The following is a 12,362-nucleotide window of genomic DNA, read 5'->3' as shown; positions in this document are numbered from 1 at the left end:
AAATTTTACAGTGTAAACCTGTTGCAATTTTATTGTCTATTTAGAAGATAAAATCTCTGCAAAAAACGGTCATCTTATGTTTTCAATTATCATCAAAATGTAGTTTAAACAGACATCCTCTTTTTTTTTAAAACCTTAATTATCAGTATTTTACTGTGTTTGTGAAAATTCTAATGTGTAAAATCTAACTGTATTACACACTTTTTGCTATTATGGTCTTCTGTGTTTAAACTACAGTTATGTGCAAATTCTACAATGGTATATGATTATTTTAACATATTTGTACTGTTAAATTCACAGTTCAGTTTTGTTCCACATTTTACACATTATTGCTGTAATTTAAACATTACTCAGTTGTTTTGCTTTTTTATAGTTTGATGCGTGATTTCACCATTAATTTCACAAACATTTTACAGTGCAGGTGCCCCCCCCACCCAAAAAAAAAATAATGCACACACCGTTTAATGAGTGCATTGTCAGTTTTAACAAAATACTTTCACTTTCAGTTTTGAAAGGGGTATTTCTGACTCAGAAAAAGTATGAAATCTTTGACATTATTGATACTTTGCACCCGGTTCAAAGGAGCGCACAACACCCTGCAAGTATCTTTGGTAGTTTACCAGCAAATTAATTGCCATTTTTGTGGTCAGCACCCACAACGTATAAATAACAAGTGTAATTGCGCTTGTTGGTTGTAAAGGTTTGTCCATTACAGCACGAGACAACAGAAACTGATTCAGCCACATACCGTGAATTCCCTGATCTGAACTCTGAACAACCACAAAGTCTTTCTGATATTTATATGGTGCAATATTCAAATGTGCCTTACATACATACTAGGCACATTCACAGTGTGTACATGGACACTTTATTTGCATGCAAAGGAAAGTGCATTTGTGCTCACTTTCCTCTTCCAGCACCCATCAAACTAAAACAAAACTGAATGTCGTGGTTTTCACTGGTTTTGTACTTTATGATAATTTTTTTCCTGCCTTCACAGGGAGGGAGTAAAGAGAAACTGACTGACCACGGGATGCCTGTGTGTTGGACATCAGTGGCTGGGGAAGGCCATGGGGACATCCTCACTTCACCTGGCTGTTGAAGATAGATGGTTATTTTAGAAATATGAAGATGGACCTGCTGTCTGCATGAGTGGTTGCCATCCAGGATCCAAGGCAGTTCAGTGGTGACATGGACACAATGAAGCATAGCTCTAGCACCATCTCCCAGATTTGACTTGACTTGTATAAGTTTTAGAAAGTTAAACTACCAGTAATTCATTGTGCTGACTGTTTGAGACTTGTGTCAGATCTGTACTTGTTGATTGTACTTGGATTTGTAAATTACCAGCTAAAAAACAACAACAACAACAACAACAAAAAAACAACAACAACAACAACAACAAAAAACACTGTGACTCTGAGGATGGATGCTCTAGAAAAAATAGCTGCCTTGGCTAAACACTTTCAGAATCTGTCTTCTTTAATAGTAGTCAGAACATGTTATAAAACTGACAAGTCTATACACCTGGGGTCCATGCAGATCCCACCAGTTCTGTGAGCAGGCTTTGAGTGAGCAGTGGTCCACCCCTCTTGTCATTAAGGAAATGTCTGAACGATTTGGAGCTTTGCTGCATCATTTTTTTCCAGAAACTGTGAGAGACCTCCAGGTGGACACCATTCGGAAAATTCAGATGGCTTTCAGGGACGATTTTATGGGGATTACACAGATTGAGTGCTCCAGCCGGTTTAAAGACCGCCCACAGCATCTGAGAGCGCGCCACGCTCCGAGCACCGATCGACAGGCTCAAACCCCGCTGAAACAACCAGATCATTTCCAAAGTGAAGGCTTTGTTCATCCGGGACGTCGTCTGACTTTCACAAAAAGGCAGGAGATGTGGACATCAGTACTTTTTTGGCACATTCCACTGTTACAGGAGTTTTTTTCATGGAAAAAGAAGCGGATGGATGCGCCACCATGTCGCTCATGGCACGGGACAAAACCACCTCTGCGTTGGTCTCACAGGACGACTTTTAGGTGGCTTTCAGACGGCTGTCGGTGGCTTTTCAGTCGTGTGACTATCTGATAAATTATGCATGAGCTGGACATGCCCCAACATGTCCTGTGAGGCTTCATCACGGCGTTGCTTTGCGCCATGCAGCTCTGCCGCGACGCACGGAATAACTCCGCTCCTCTTTCCATGACAAAAACTCCTGTAACAGGGGAATGTGCCGTTCATTTCTAAACTGGACGCTATGTTTTATCCGGGACGTCCTCTGACTAGCACAGGAATTGCGGAAGATGTGGACATCAGCACTTTTTCGGCACATTGAGACAGACATGCGGAGGAATTCCGCGCGTTGCGGCAGAGCCGCATGGCGCAAAGCAACTCCGTGATGAAGCCTCACAGGACATGTTCTGGCATGTCCAGCTCATGCACAATTTCTCGGATAGTCACACGACTAAAAACCCACTGACAGCCATCTGAAATCCATCTCAAAGCCGTCCTGTGAGACCAACACGGAGGTGGTTTTGTCCCGCGCCATGAGCGGTACGGTGGCGCATCCGTCCGCTTCCTGTAACAGTGGAATGTGCCGAAAAAGTGCTGATGTCCACGTCTTATGCCTTTTTTGTGGAAGTCAAACGACGTCCCGGATCAACAAAGCCTTCACGTTGGAAATTATCTGGTTGTTTCAGCGGGGTGTGAGCCTGTCGGAGTGCGCCGCGCTCTCAGCAGCTGTGGGCGGTCTTTAAACCGGCTGGAGCACTCCTTAATCTGTGTAATCCCCATAAAATCGTCCCTGAAAGCCATCTGAATTTTCCGAATGGTGTCCACCTGGAGGTCTCTCACAGTTTCTGGAAAAAATTGATGCAGCAAAGCTCCAAATCGTTCAGACATTTATTCGCAATAAAAAAACGACGAGAGGGGTGGACCAGTGCTCACACAAAGCCTGCTCACAGGTGAATGATGCAACCGACAGGCGTGAAAAAACTCACGCATGCGCACGAAGGTTCAAGCTTGGCTGATGCAATCACACGTGATTCAAATCCATATGGTTTTTGCAAAAAATAAAAAGGTCCGATACTTTTCTAACAGACCTCGTACTTTGGATTGCCTGCCTAATAAACCACAATTTGAAGACATTTGGTAATTTTTCTTGAACTTTTCTTGAACTTGACTCTTCCTTATGAAAAATCCATCTTGAACTTTTCTTGAACTTGACTCTTCCTTATGAAAAATCCATACACACCCTACTCCCTGCAGATCCTATGTGTAAATAACCTGAATAAAAACAACTCTGACAGTTCAGAAGTTATGAAAAATTGACAGTAAGCTTAAAATTTCCCATTGGCATCCAACCATTATATCAAAATGGGATCCAATCAAACCCATTAGAAAAAAAATATTATTTATATTCAATATTTATTCAAACTGTCTCAAAATAAATGAAACTGAAGACAACTGTACAGGTGACATTTACCTAAAATTTCAACTGAATAGGTGTCACAGTTGAGAAAATTCATCACAAAACCACACCCCTGTGTTCACTTGGACCACTGGTTAGTGTTAAACCTTGGTTGAATCACAAACATAACCAGTTATTGGAATTTCAACCAAAACAGAGACACTATGTGGTCAAAAAACAGGACTACTGGAACTCTTATTTCTGAGTTAAATTAATGTATTCTTCTTGTTATTTTAACTTGCTTTTTAAAGGCAGCAGGTGAACTTTCATTTCCAAGTTAAACTAGCTTGAAATGCAGAGTGGTGTTTTATACTTTGTAGACATGTTGTTCAATAAGTTACATTTGTTTTATTTGAATTGTTTTATGAAATTTGATTATATTAATTGGGTAATTGATTGGGTAATTACAATTCATGACATTATGGAGTGTTTTATTTGGCTAAGAATGGTTTGGAGACTTTTTAAAAACAGATTTTCCTTATTAAAACATTATTTCTTGCCTAGAAGGGGGCAAAAAATCTATTTCTAATTATAATGTAAAATGTTTAAATTAATTTGTGTTCCTGGCTTCCAACAACACACGAAGATATTTTTTTTCCTATTTATTAAATAATTAACTACTTGGCATCTCTCATAGTTCACAAATAAGAAAAAAAAAAAAACTGAAGTCAGTCAAGCAGTTTTTGGCACTGGCTGTGTCCTCGAGGCACATCAAGCACCATAGAGTAAAAATGATTGTAATGATTTCAAATGCCACTTTGACCCATATCTAATGCGTATGTCACCTCTCTGTCAGTGACCTAAATGGCGCTGACAGCCGCATGGCGGGTCCTACCTTTGCTGTTTCCGTCAGGACCTCTTAGGACCGTGCACTCCTCGATGACTCCGTAGGGTTCGAAGAGGCGGTAAACATCCTCCTCGGTCTGTTGTTTGTTCAGCATCCCGACAAACAGCTTCCTGTCTTCTAGAACAAAGAGACAAAAGTTCCAATTATAACTTCGACCTCAATTACCAAACCTACAAGAAAACACCACTGCTGCAGGAGATAATATGAGAGCACAAACTTTTTTCCTTTTTTCACGCAAAAGTGCACATTTATTTTCACAGAACTTTGGCAGAGTACAGCGTCATTCTGCTTCAGTGAACTGGGGTTTCTATGGAGTTGCACTGTTTGATGTGTTTTCGAAGACTGATCATTTTAATCTGCAGTATAAGTAGGTTTTGTCCCACACGGCCACAGAGCTCGTAGCTGCTGGGGGTAAGCGAATGGTCACGCTGCTGGTGGGAAAAGCAGTGGAAGGACTAATGAAGAGGTTCCACACACACGTACTGACCCAAGACAATGAGCACGTCTTTGGTCCTTTAAAACCACCAGGGGCCACAAGCAGCTCAAGTTCTCCATCTCATTCTCAGTCTCCGACTCTATTCATCTCTCTTCATTCTTTTCTGCTTTTCTCTCGCTGATGCTACATTTTTTCTTCCTTCCCTCCCTCTTTATCTCTCTCTTACTCTACTAATTGCTGCTGATCCAGTGTTTTTTGTGTAGCCAGAGAAATATTTCAGCACTGCTCTGCAGTGAACAATGGTGCATCTCTCCTGTGAGCCGCGAAGGCTCGGAGACACGCCATGAATAATGCTGACTTTTCAACAGATAGCCTGCGTGCTATTGAGTCCTGTTAAACGCTGTGGGATCTGATCTTTACCTTGACCTGACACATGGTGTTTACTGATGTACGCTGGCCTTGTATGATTAATGTTACGGTGCAGTGAGTCACTGCTGGCAACAGAAGCACTGAAACCTTCGCTTTATACAGATTGTTGCTCCATCTCTGAGAGACAGAGCGAGAGAAGAGCTCGCAGCTACTGCTGGGAAGAGTATGAGAGCAGGACAAACCCCTGCCTAAAGTATTAAACAGTGTCAGGGTGACCCGTATCAGCGGCTGCAGACTGGGATATGATGGGGTGAGACCCCCCCCCCCCTCCACGGGACATTTGCCGTTACACATCCTTTGTTTAAAGCCTTCGATTCTCACATTCTCTGATGGATCTGATTTTATAGTTTTTCTGGTTTACATGGCACCCATATATTTTTGTCTCACTCACACTAACACAAAGTTGTATTGATTTATTCATTATTGTATTTGTTTTGTTATGTTAGGAAAGCTTCCTTGTTCAACAACTATATCGAGGAACCAAAAAGCTGGTGAAAGTAAGCAATTGCACTCAAAAAACTGACTCATTGGATGAACTCAATTCAATTATGTGCAGGATTTCCTTCTAATAAATATATGTAACCCCAACTCAAATAAAGCACACCCATACATCATAATGTAACTTAATTTAGTTGGGACTTCATATATTTTTTAGATTCAAATCCAATCCAATAAGTCAGTTTTTTGAGTGCTCAAAAAACTGACTCATTGGATGAACTCAGTGCAATTATGTGCAGGATTTCCATCTAATAAATATATGTAGCCACAACTCAAATAAAGCACATCCACACAACCCTGTGTAACTTAATTTAGTTGGGACTACATACATTTTTTTTTAGGTGGAAATCCAATCCAATGAGTCAGTTTTTTGAGTGTCAAACAGATGACTCACTGGATGAACTCAATTCAATTGTGTGCAGGATTTCCATCTAATATGTAACCCCAACTAAATTAAATAAAATGATCTTGCATGGATGTGTTTTATTTGAGTGCAACAGTAGTCAGTAAACCTCACTCCCCAACAGCGAAAAGGATTCTCTAGTCACAAGGCCAGACCCCTGGGTTTTTACCTCCCATGCCAGTGATCGCAAGTTTGCGTTCTGTTGAGAGCAAGTGGGAGGAGTCAACATACACCACACAATGCAGACAAGAGAATACAAGCTGCTACACAATGTTACAATATTCCAAAGGAGTAAAGGAGAATGGTACCACCTAATGGAGAGCAGATATGATCCTGGATGTGTCATTTGTGGTTAGCTGTGCAGTGTTTTCTTCTTCAGGCTCTGTGCTTTCTCACATTTTCTAAATTTTCATTTGTACTCTGTCAGGATGGTCATTACTATGACTATCATTGCTGCTGTTAGTTATATTTGTTGTGTATTGTTCTATACGTGTGAATTAACAACATGAACACTATGTTGTTGGCAGTTGCAATTTAGTTTAAAGTCCTGTCCTCCCACCACTTAACAATCATGCCCCCACCTAGCCCTTAAGAAAAAACCTATGGATCCACCTTCAGTAACTTGACAGATACTGTATAGAATACTTTGAGTTGTTAGCAGTGGCAAAAATAAACCGATCTGGCACTAAAAGAATGATTCACTGAAAAGGTTCCATTCATTTGACTCCTTGCTCCTTCTCTGTCACTTTGTGAAGGAACAATGCATTTTGGCTCACATCTGTTCATTACATTCTTTGTGACATCCAGCTTCTCTGAGTAGGTCATTCCATTCTTCATCAAATTAGCAGTATGTTGAGTTTCCGTCCAAGAAAAAATGCTCAAAGTCCTTTATAATAAAAAGCCTAACTGCACAATGAAGGTGAAACAAGTGCTGCTTCACCTTTATGCAGTTGCTTATCCAGCTGATCCTGCAACCCTCCCATCACAGTGATGTTTCTCTAACCTTTAGGCCACCACATTCTCATTGTTCTTTACAATGTCTACCTCCATGGCCATGTCAGATCATGCACCTTGTCTGCTACTGGGAACATGCAATCCATTACAATCTATCTCATGGTTGGGCTGTCAGTGAAAAAAAAATGACAATCCCACCTGGAAACCTGTTTCACATGGTGAAGAAGATGATCAAAAACAAGCAGGATTAAAATCAAGACCTGTCAGATGATGGAGCAACAGCCATTCAGTGCAGTTGCTAATTCCTCCAGTCTTTAAGGATTCCTTGTCACTGGATTAAAAGGGTTAGCAGAAATGATTGTGGTGAAACAAGTTACATCTGGGAGCATACACTTGAGTCACATGTCACTGCATCCAACACACCACAGAATCACCTTGGGTCCTGGATGGTAACCTCCCCAGGCATAAAACTACCTGACCCATCCTTCAGGTGAGGTGTGGGTGTGACCTTGGACGTCTCCAGCCACTAGGGTCTTCAACACTATTGAGTTGTACATATTGACTAGTGTCAATATGTACAACTCAGGGTGACACCCATCGGAATAGCTCGTATGAGCGCACCATGAAACATCGCGTCGATGGGCAGGCGCGCACGATGCCGGTGCGACTGTTTGTGCATGAGGGAACACAGTGCCACCAGCTAGCTGCACGATGTGGTTACACATCGTGAAGCTCGTTTTGCACATGATTCCTCCTTCATGTGCACTTTATGCGCAAATCGACCAAATTCGCACTATGTGTGAAGGGTCCTAAGGAATCTCCATGCTAGTTCATGCACCACATGGTCAAAATGGTATAATAATAATAATTTCCTTTATTTGTCATTGTACATATATACAGTGACATTTATCTTCTATATTTAACCATCCTAATTACAGTTAGACACGATCCAACCACTAGGGGCAGTAGGCAGCCACAGTCCAGCACCTGGGGACCAACTCCGGATGTAGAGACGCTGCCTTGGTCAGGGGCAGAGAAAGGAGCAGAGGCTAAAAATAATAATTTGACTGTAGGAGGAAACCCACACAGAAACAGGAAGAACATGCAAACTCCACACAGAAAGGATGGGAAGTGATCCCACAACCTTCTTGCTGTGAGGAATCAGTGCTAACCACTAAGCCACTGTGTAGCTCATGCTGCCTTACAATGCAAGTGATATTTGTTATCTGGGTAACTCATCATTTGACATAGTCATTCCTGCCATACCCAAGGATCCTCTGAAGATATTTAGTAGCAAACATATCCTGCCATCATCAATGAAACAACTATGTGACTCTTATTTAGGCTTCTACCACAGCTCTGGGATTTTTCATTGGATCAACCAATTGACACTTTCATGATGTGCCTACAAACTTACCCATTAAAAATGTGTGCCCACCTTTGCATGACAAGGACTCGGACATACCCCAAATGGATTTCTGCATTGCATTTTACAATGTGAGAGCATCCAAACAGTCAGTGACAACATGAAACATCACTACGTGATGGCAGTGATACCAGCGGATACCCACAGTCCTGCAGTTAGCATGGTTCCATATGTACATAGACAGGATGCTCAACTCGGGCTTCGGCAGTCAGCGCATTCACTGATGCACCTTTAAAATAATCACCCATGCCAGAATGTTGTCTTGGGAGGGCTGGCTTCTTATTGCAAGTGGCAGGATCAGAGGCTATGTATCAAAATGGAAGTGATGCAATGTGACATCTGTCAGAGTGCATTGGAGAGCATTTATCTGCAGAAAAAAGAAAGCCCTGAACTGGAAAATGAAAGGCCAAGATGGTCCTTCTTTTTGCTGGAGGGAGAATATAAATTCTGAGGTTGAATGGGGGGATATGAACCTAAGAAGAGGGGGAGGAGCCGTAAAGCACAAATTGCATGGAATACCGCTGGACCACATCTCACATACAGTATATATAACAGATGAGGCAGCTGCACAGAACCACGCATACGAACACACTCACACTCGCTTTCTGTCTTAAATACTTCAGCTGAACTCTGCCAGCTGACCCTCTTCAAGTTGATGAAGGTCTGGTTCTCAGCGGCAGGAACAGATATCGTTAACCACATAACCCGAAGCTACTGCTAACTGCTTTTATTATATGAATTTACCTTTGGTTTGGGTTTTAGGCTCTAAATCCTGAAAAATAGACCTAATTTATTATACTAATTTTAACACATTGAAGCATAAACAAAGTTTATTATACCAAGATCAGATGATGATCATGATGTACATATATAATTAAATGAACAAATGAAATTGAATACTGTAGGAGTGTCCATTCAATACATAATTTATTCACAGCACAGAAAGGATGAAACAAAGAAGAAATATTATATTCCTTATATTAATTTTAATAATAATAATTTAAATTAATATATTATATTATATTATATCCTGTATATTCGTTTTGTGAATTGTTTCTGTGAATTGTTCTGTAATTTATGTCTGTAGCATGGCCCAAGCAGAGGGTCACCCCTTTGAGTCTGGGCTGCTTGAGGTTTCTTCCTCAGAAGGAGTTTTTCCTTACCAATGTCGCTGTGGGGGTTAGTAAGGTTAGACCTTACTTGTGTGAAGCACCTTGAGGCAACTCTGTTGTGATTTAGTACTATATAAATGAAAATAAATTGAAAAAAATAAATAAATATTAATTAAACAAACATACAAAAAATGACAAATTGTGGAAAATAATTGTAATAATCAAATAAATGAATTTACTCAATTGGCCTTGATGTGATGCTTGTTTCCTTTGCATGATGTGTCAGTGTTACTTATTAGATAAGTAAGCTCCAACAGGAACAAACATGTATGACTTCAGGGTTTATAAACATGTTTATAAACCCTGATAGTTAAAATTTATTCAAGAAAATGTCACATTAGCTACACACGTTGATAAGCAGATGGTTTTGTCGCTATCATGGGCATACCCGCTACATCTCCATAAGATGTCTTGTAAATCACTTCAGAGGTGTTATCTAGTTAAAATTTATTCAAGAAAATGTCACATTAGCTACACACGTTGATAAGCAGATGGTTTTGTCGCTATCATGGGCATACCCACTACATCTCCATAAGATGTCTTGTAAATCACTTCAGAGGTGTTATTTAGTTACAAAAACAGTGTTTTTAGTTTTAGAAGTATTTATTTCTCACCAACAATTTCAAAACATATGAGAAACATGTTAGATTTATACAGAAACACAGCTTCCGGTGTGTTTTCTTCCATCTTGGATTATTTTGTTCGAGCGAACAACCAGCTGACATCACACTGCCTATTCACCCTGATTGGCAGTCACTGTGTGATGTCACTCAGCATTTGCAGAAATAAGACTTCTGGTCTATTTTGGCCCTGCCTAGCTGGTGGCATAGCGACCTTTGTCTCTTGCTGTTGCAAAATGCCCACTCTGATTATAAATGAATGACAAATTGTCATGTATAGCTAATGTGGCAGCACCTTTAGCTGATTAAACTTAGCAGGACTAAATGTAATGGCAACTACAGCACCTTGCACATAGAGTGCAAACCTCTACCAACACTAGTTTACAATTATACACATTTTTACTGTGGAAAAAAATTTCAAGGTCAAAGCCCAGTTAGAAGTGGCTTTTCATATGTTAACATATAATACAAAATATAGCTCAAAAGGGCTTTTCAATGTTAAAATCAAATATACACTAAATCCGCAATACGGATCAGATGTGGATCAAACTTCATCTGTTCATTGAGAGTGCTAGTTTGCACGTCATTGTCACAAATGAGAGTGACTGAGGCACTTTTGATTGAGATATAATTCAAAATGTACACCAAATGGGCTTTTCAATATTACTGTAAATTCAAATGTCCACAAAATCCATAATATGAATCAGATCTGGATTAAACTTTGTCAGGTGATCATGAGTGACAGTCTGCACCTCACTTTTAAATATGAGTGTAATTGGGGCACGTTTGATTCAGATATAATGTAAAATATACATTAAATGGAGTTTTAAATGTTAAATTTAAGGGCCACAGAATCTGTAATCTGGATCAGATCTGGATCAAACTTTCTCAGTCAATAAAGAATATCCTGCATAACGCTGAAAGAAATTAAATGAAAGAAATTTGATCTTTTTTGACAGTTATGATTTTTTTTTTTAATTTGTTCAATGTTAAAGATAGTAATTTTTTACAATTTTCCAAGATTTTTCCTGACTTTGACTTTTGACTTATGACCTTGAAAAGAGAATCCGTTCTTGCCTATCAGGATATGAATCTTCAGTAAAAATTTCATAATGATATACGAAAAAGTGTGGGATCCAGGGAAACAGACAAACAAACGGGTGAAAACATAATCTCCTCCATCTTCATCGGTGGAGGTAATAAACTGGTCCACGATTGGTTTTCAAAGTTAGCTGAAAAGCTAATTCACTAGCAAAAATGTTAGCATATCTGATTCACTGTCAGATAATTAGCTGAACACTGCCACCACTGGTACCATATTGTAATGATCATAGTTCTAATGTTCACGTTGTCACGCAAGGGTTAACTGTTCTCGAGTTGGGAGGGGGAGTGAGGGTGTGGTGAGGAGGAAGAGAAAAAAGAGAAAAAAGAAGGTGTCGTCAGCGTGAGTTGTGGCTGCAACAGCAACTCTGTTGTCTTTGGTGTGTTAAAAATAAAAGCTCTGAAAGAGAACCATGGTCCTTGGCTGACTCACTGCAGCGAGGATATTACATTGGTGTCAGAAGCTCGGAATTTGCCCACTGCATGAGCCACTGCTTTAAGCGGGGGGAGAAGATGTCCTCTAGCTCGAGTGCCCGGCTGCAGGTAAAGAAGGAGGCCGATGAATGCGCAATAGACATTCCAGAAAACACCGTGATTGCCTCGGAGTGCTGGAGTTCACAGCGGCTGGACAGCACTGTTACCCGCCGTCGGGACGCCATGCAGCCCACTCTTGAATGCAGCGCGGGACCTGAGACTAACAAAGATGGCGGTGCCCAGCAGCTCTTTGTCACCCGCTCCACGACACCGCTGTTCTCCGGCAGAGGGAGCTGGGAAGCTTACCGGGCACAGTTCGAACTGTTAGCAGCCACTGCGGGCTGGTCTGAGAAGATTAAAGCTGTGCAGCTGGCACTTTCATTGACAGAGGAAGCTGCAGACTGCCTCCTGCTCCTGACCCCAGAGGAGAGAGGGGACTACTCTATGTTGGTCGGAGCTCTGCAGAGACGCTTTGGACTTTTTAATCTGAAAGACTCCCTGCGGTGTGAGTTTAAACACCGTGTCAGGCGGCCGG

General features: G+C 40.8%; 1 protein-coding gene across 7 annotated transcripts in view; it reads right to left on the bottom strand.

Annotated features, from left to right (window-relative positions):
* celf5a (cugbp, Elav-like family member 5a) overlaps positions 1-12,362 on the bottom strand; it is a 788,658-nt gene that overhangs the window by 159,637 nt on the left and 616,659 nt on the right. For 5 of the 7 annotated variants that reach the window (XM_034180252.1, XM_034180251.1, XM_034180254.1 and 2 more), the window contains exon 4: positions 4,303-4,431. In XM_034180252.1, coding sequence (XP_034036143.1) covers positions 4,303-4,431 — 129 coding nt within the window. The remainder of the gene's footprint in view (positions 1-4,302; positions 4,432-12,362) is intronic. The other 2 variants (XM_034180253.1, XM_034180258.1) reach the window with 1 other exon arrangement.

Source organism: Thalassophryne amazonica, chromosome 10 (genome assembly GCF_902500255.1).
Source record: "Thalassophryne amazonica chromosome 10, fThaAma1.1, whole genome shotgun sequence".
NCBI lineage: Eukaryota > Metazoa > Chordata > Actinopteri > Batrachoidiformes > Batrachoididae > Thalassophryne > Thalassophryne amazonica.
This window is presented reverse-complemented; position numbering and strand designations above follow the sequence as displayed.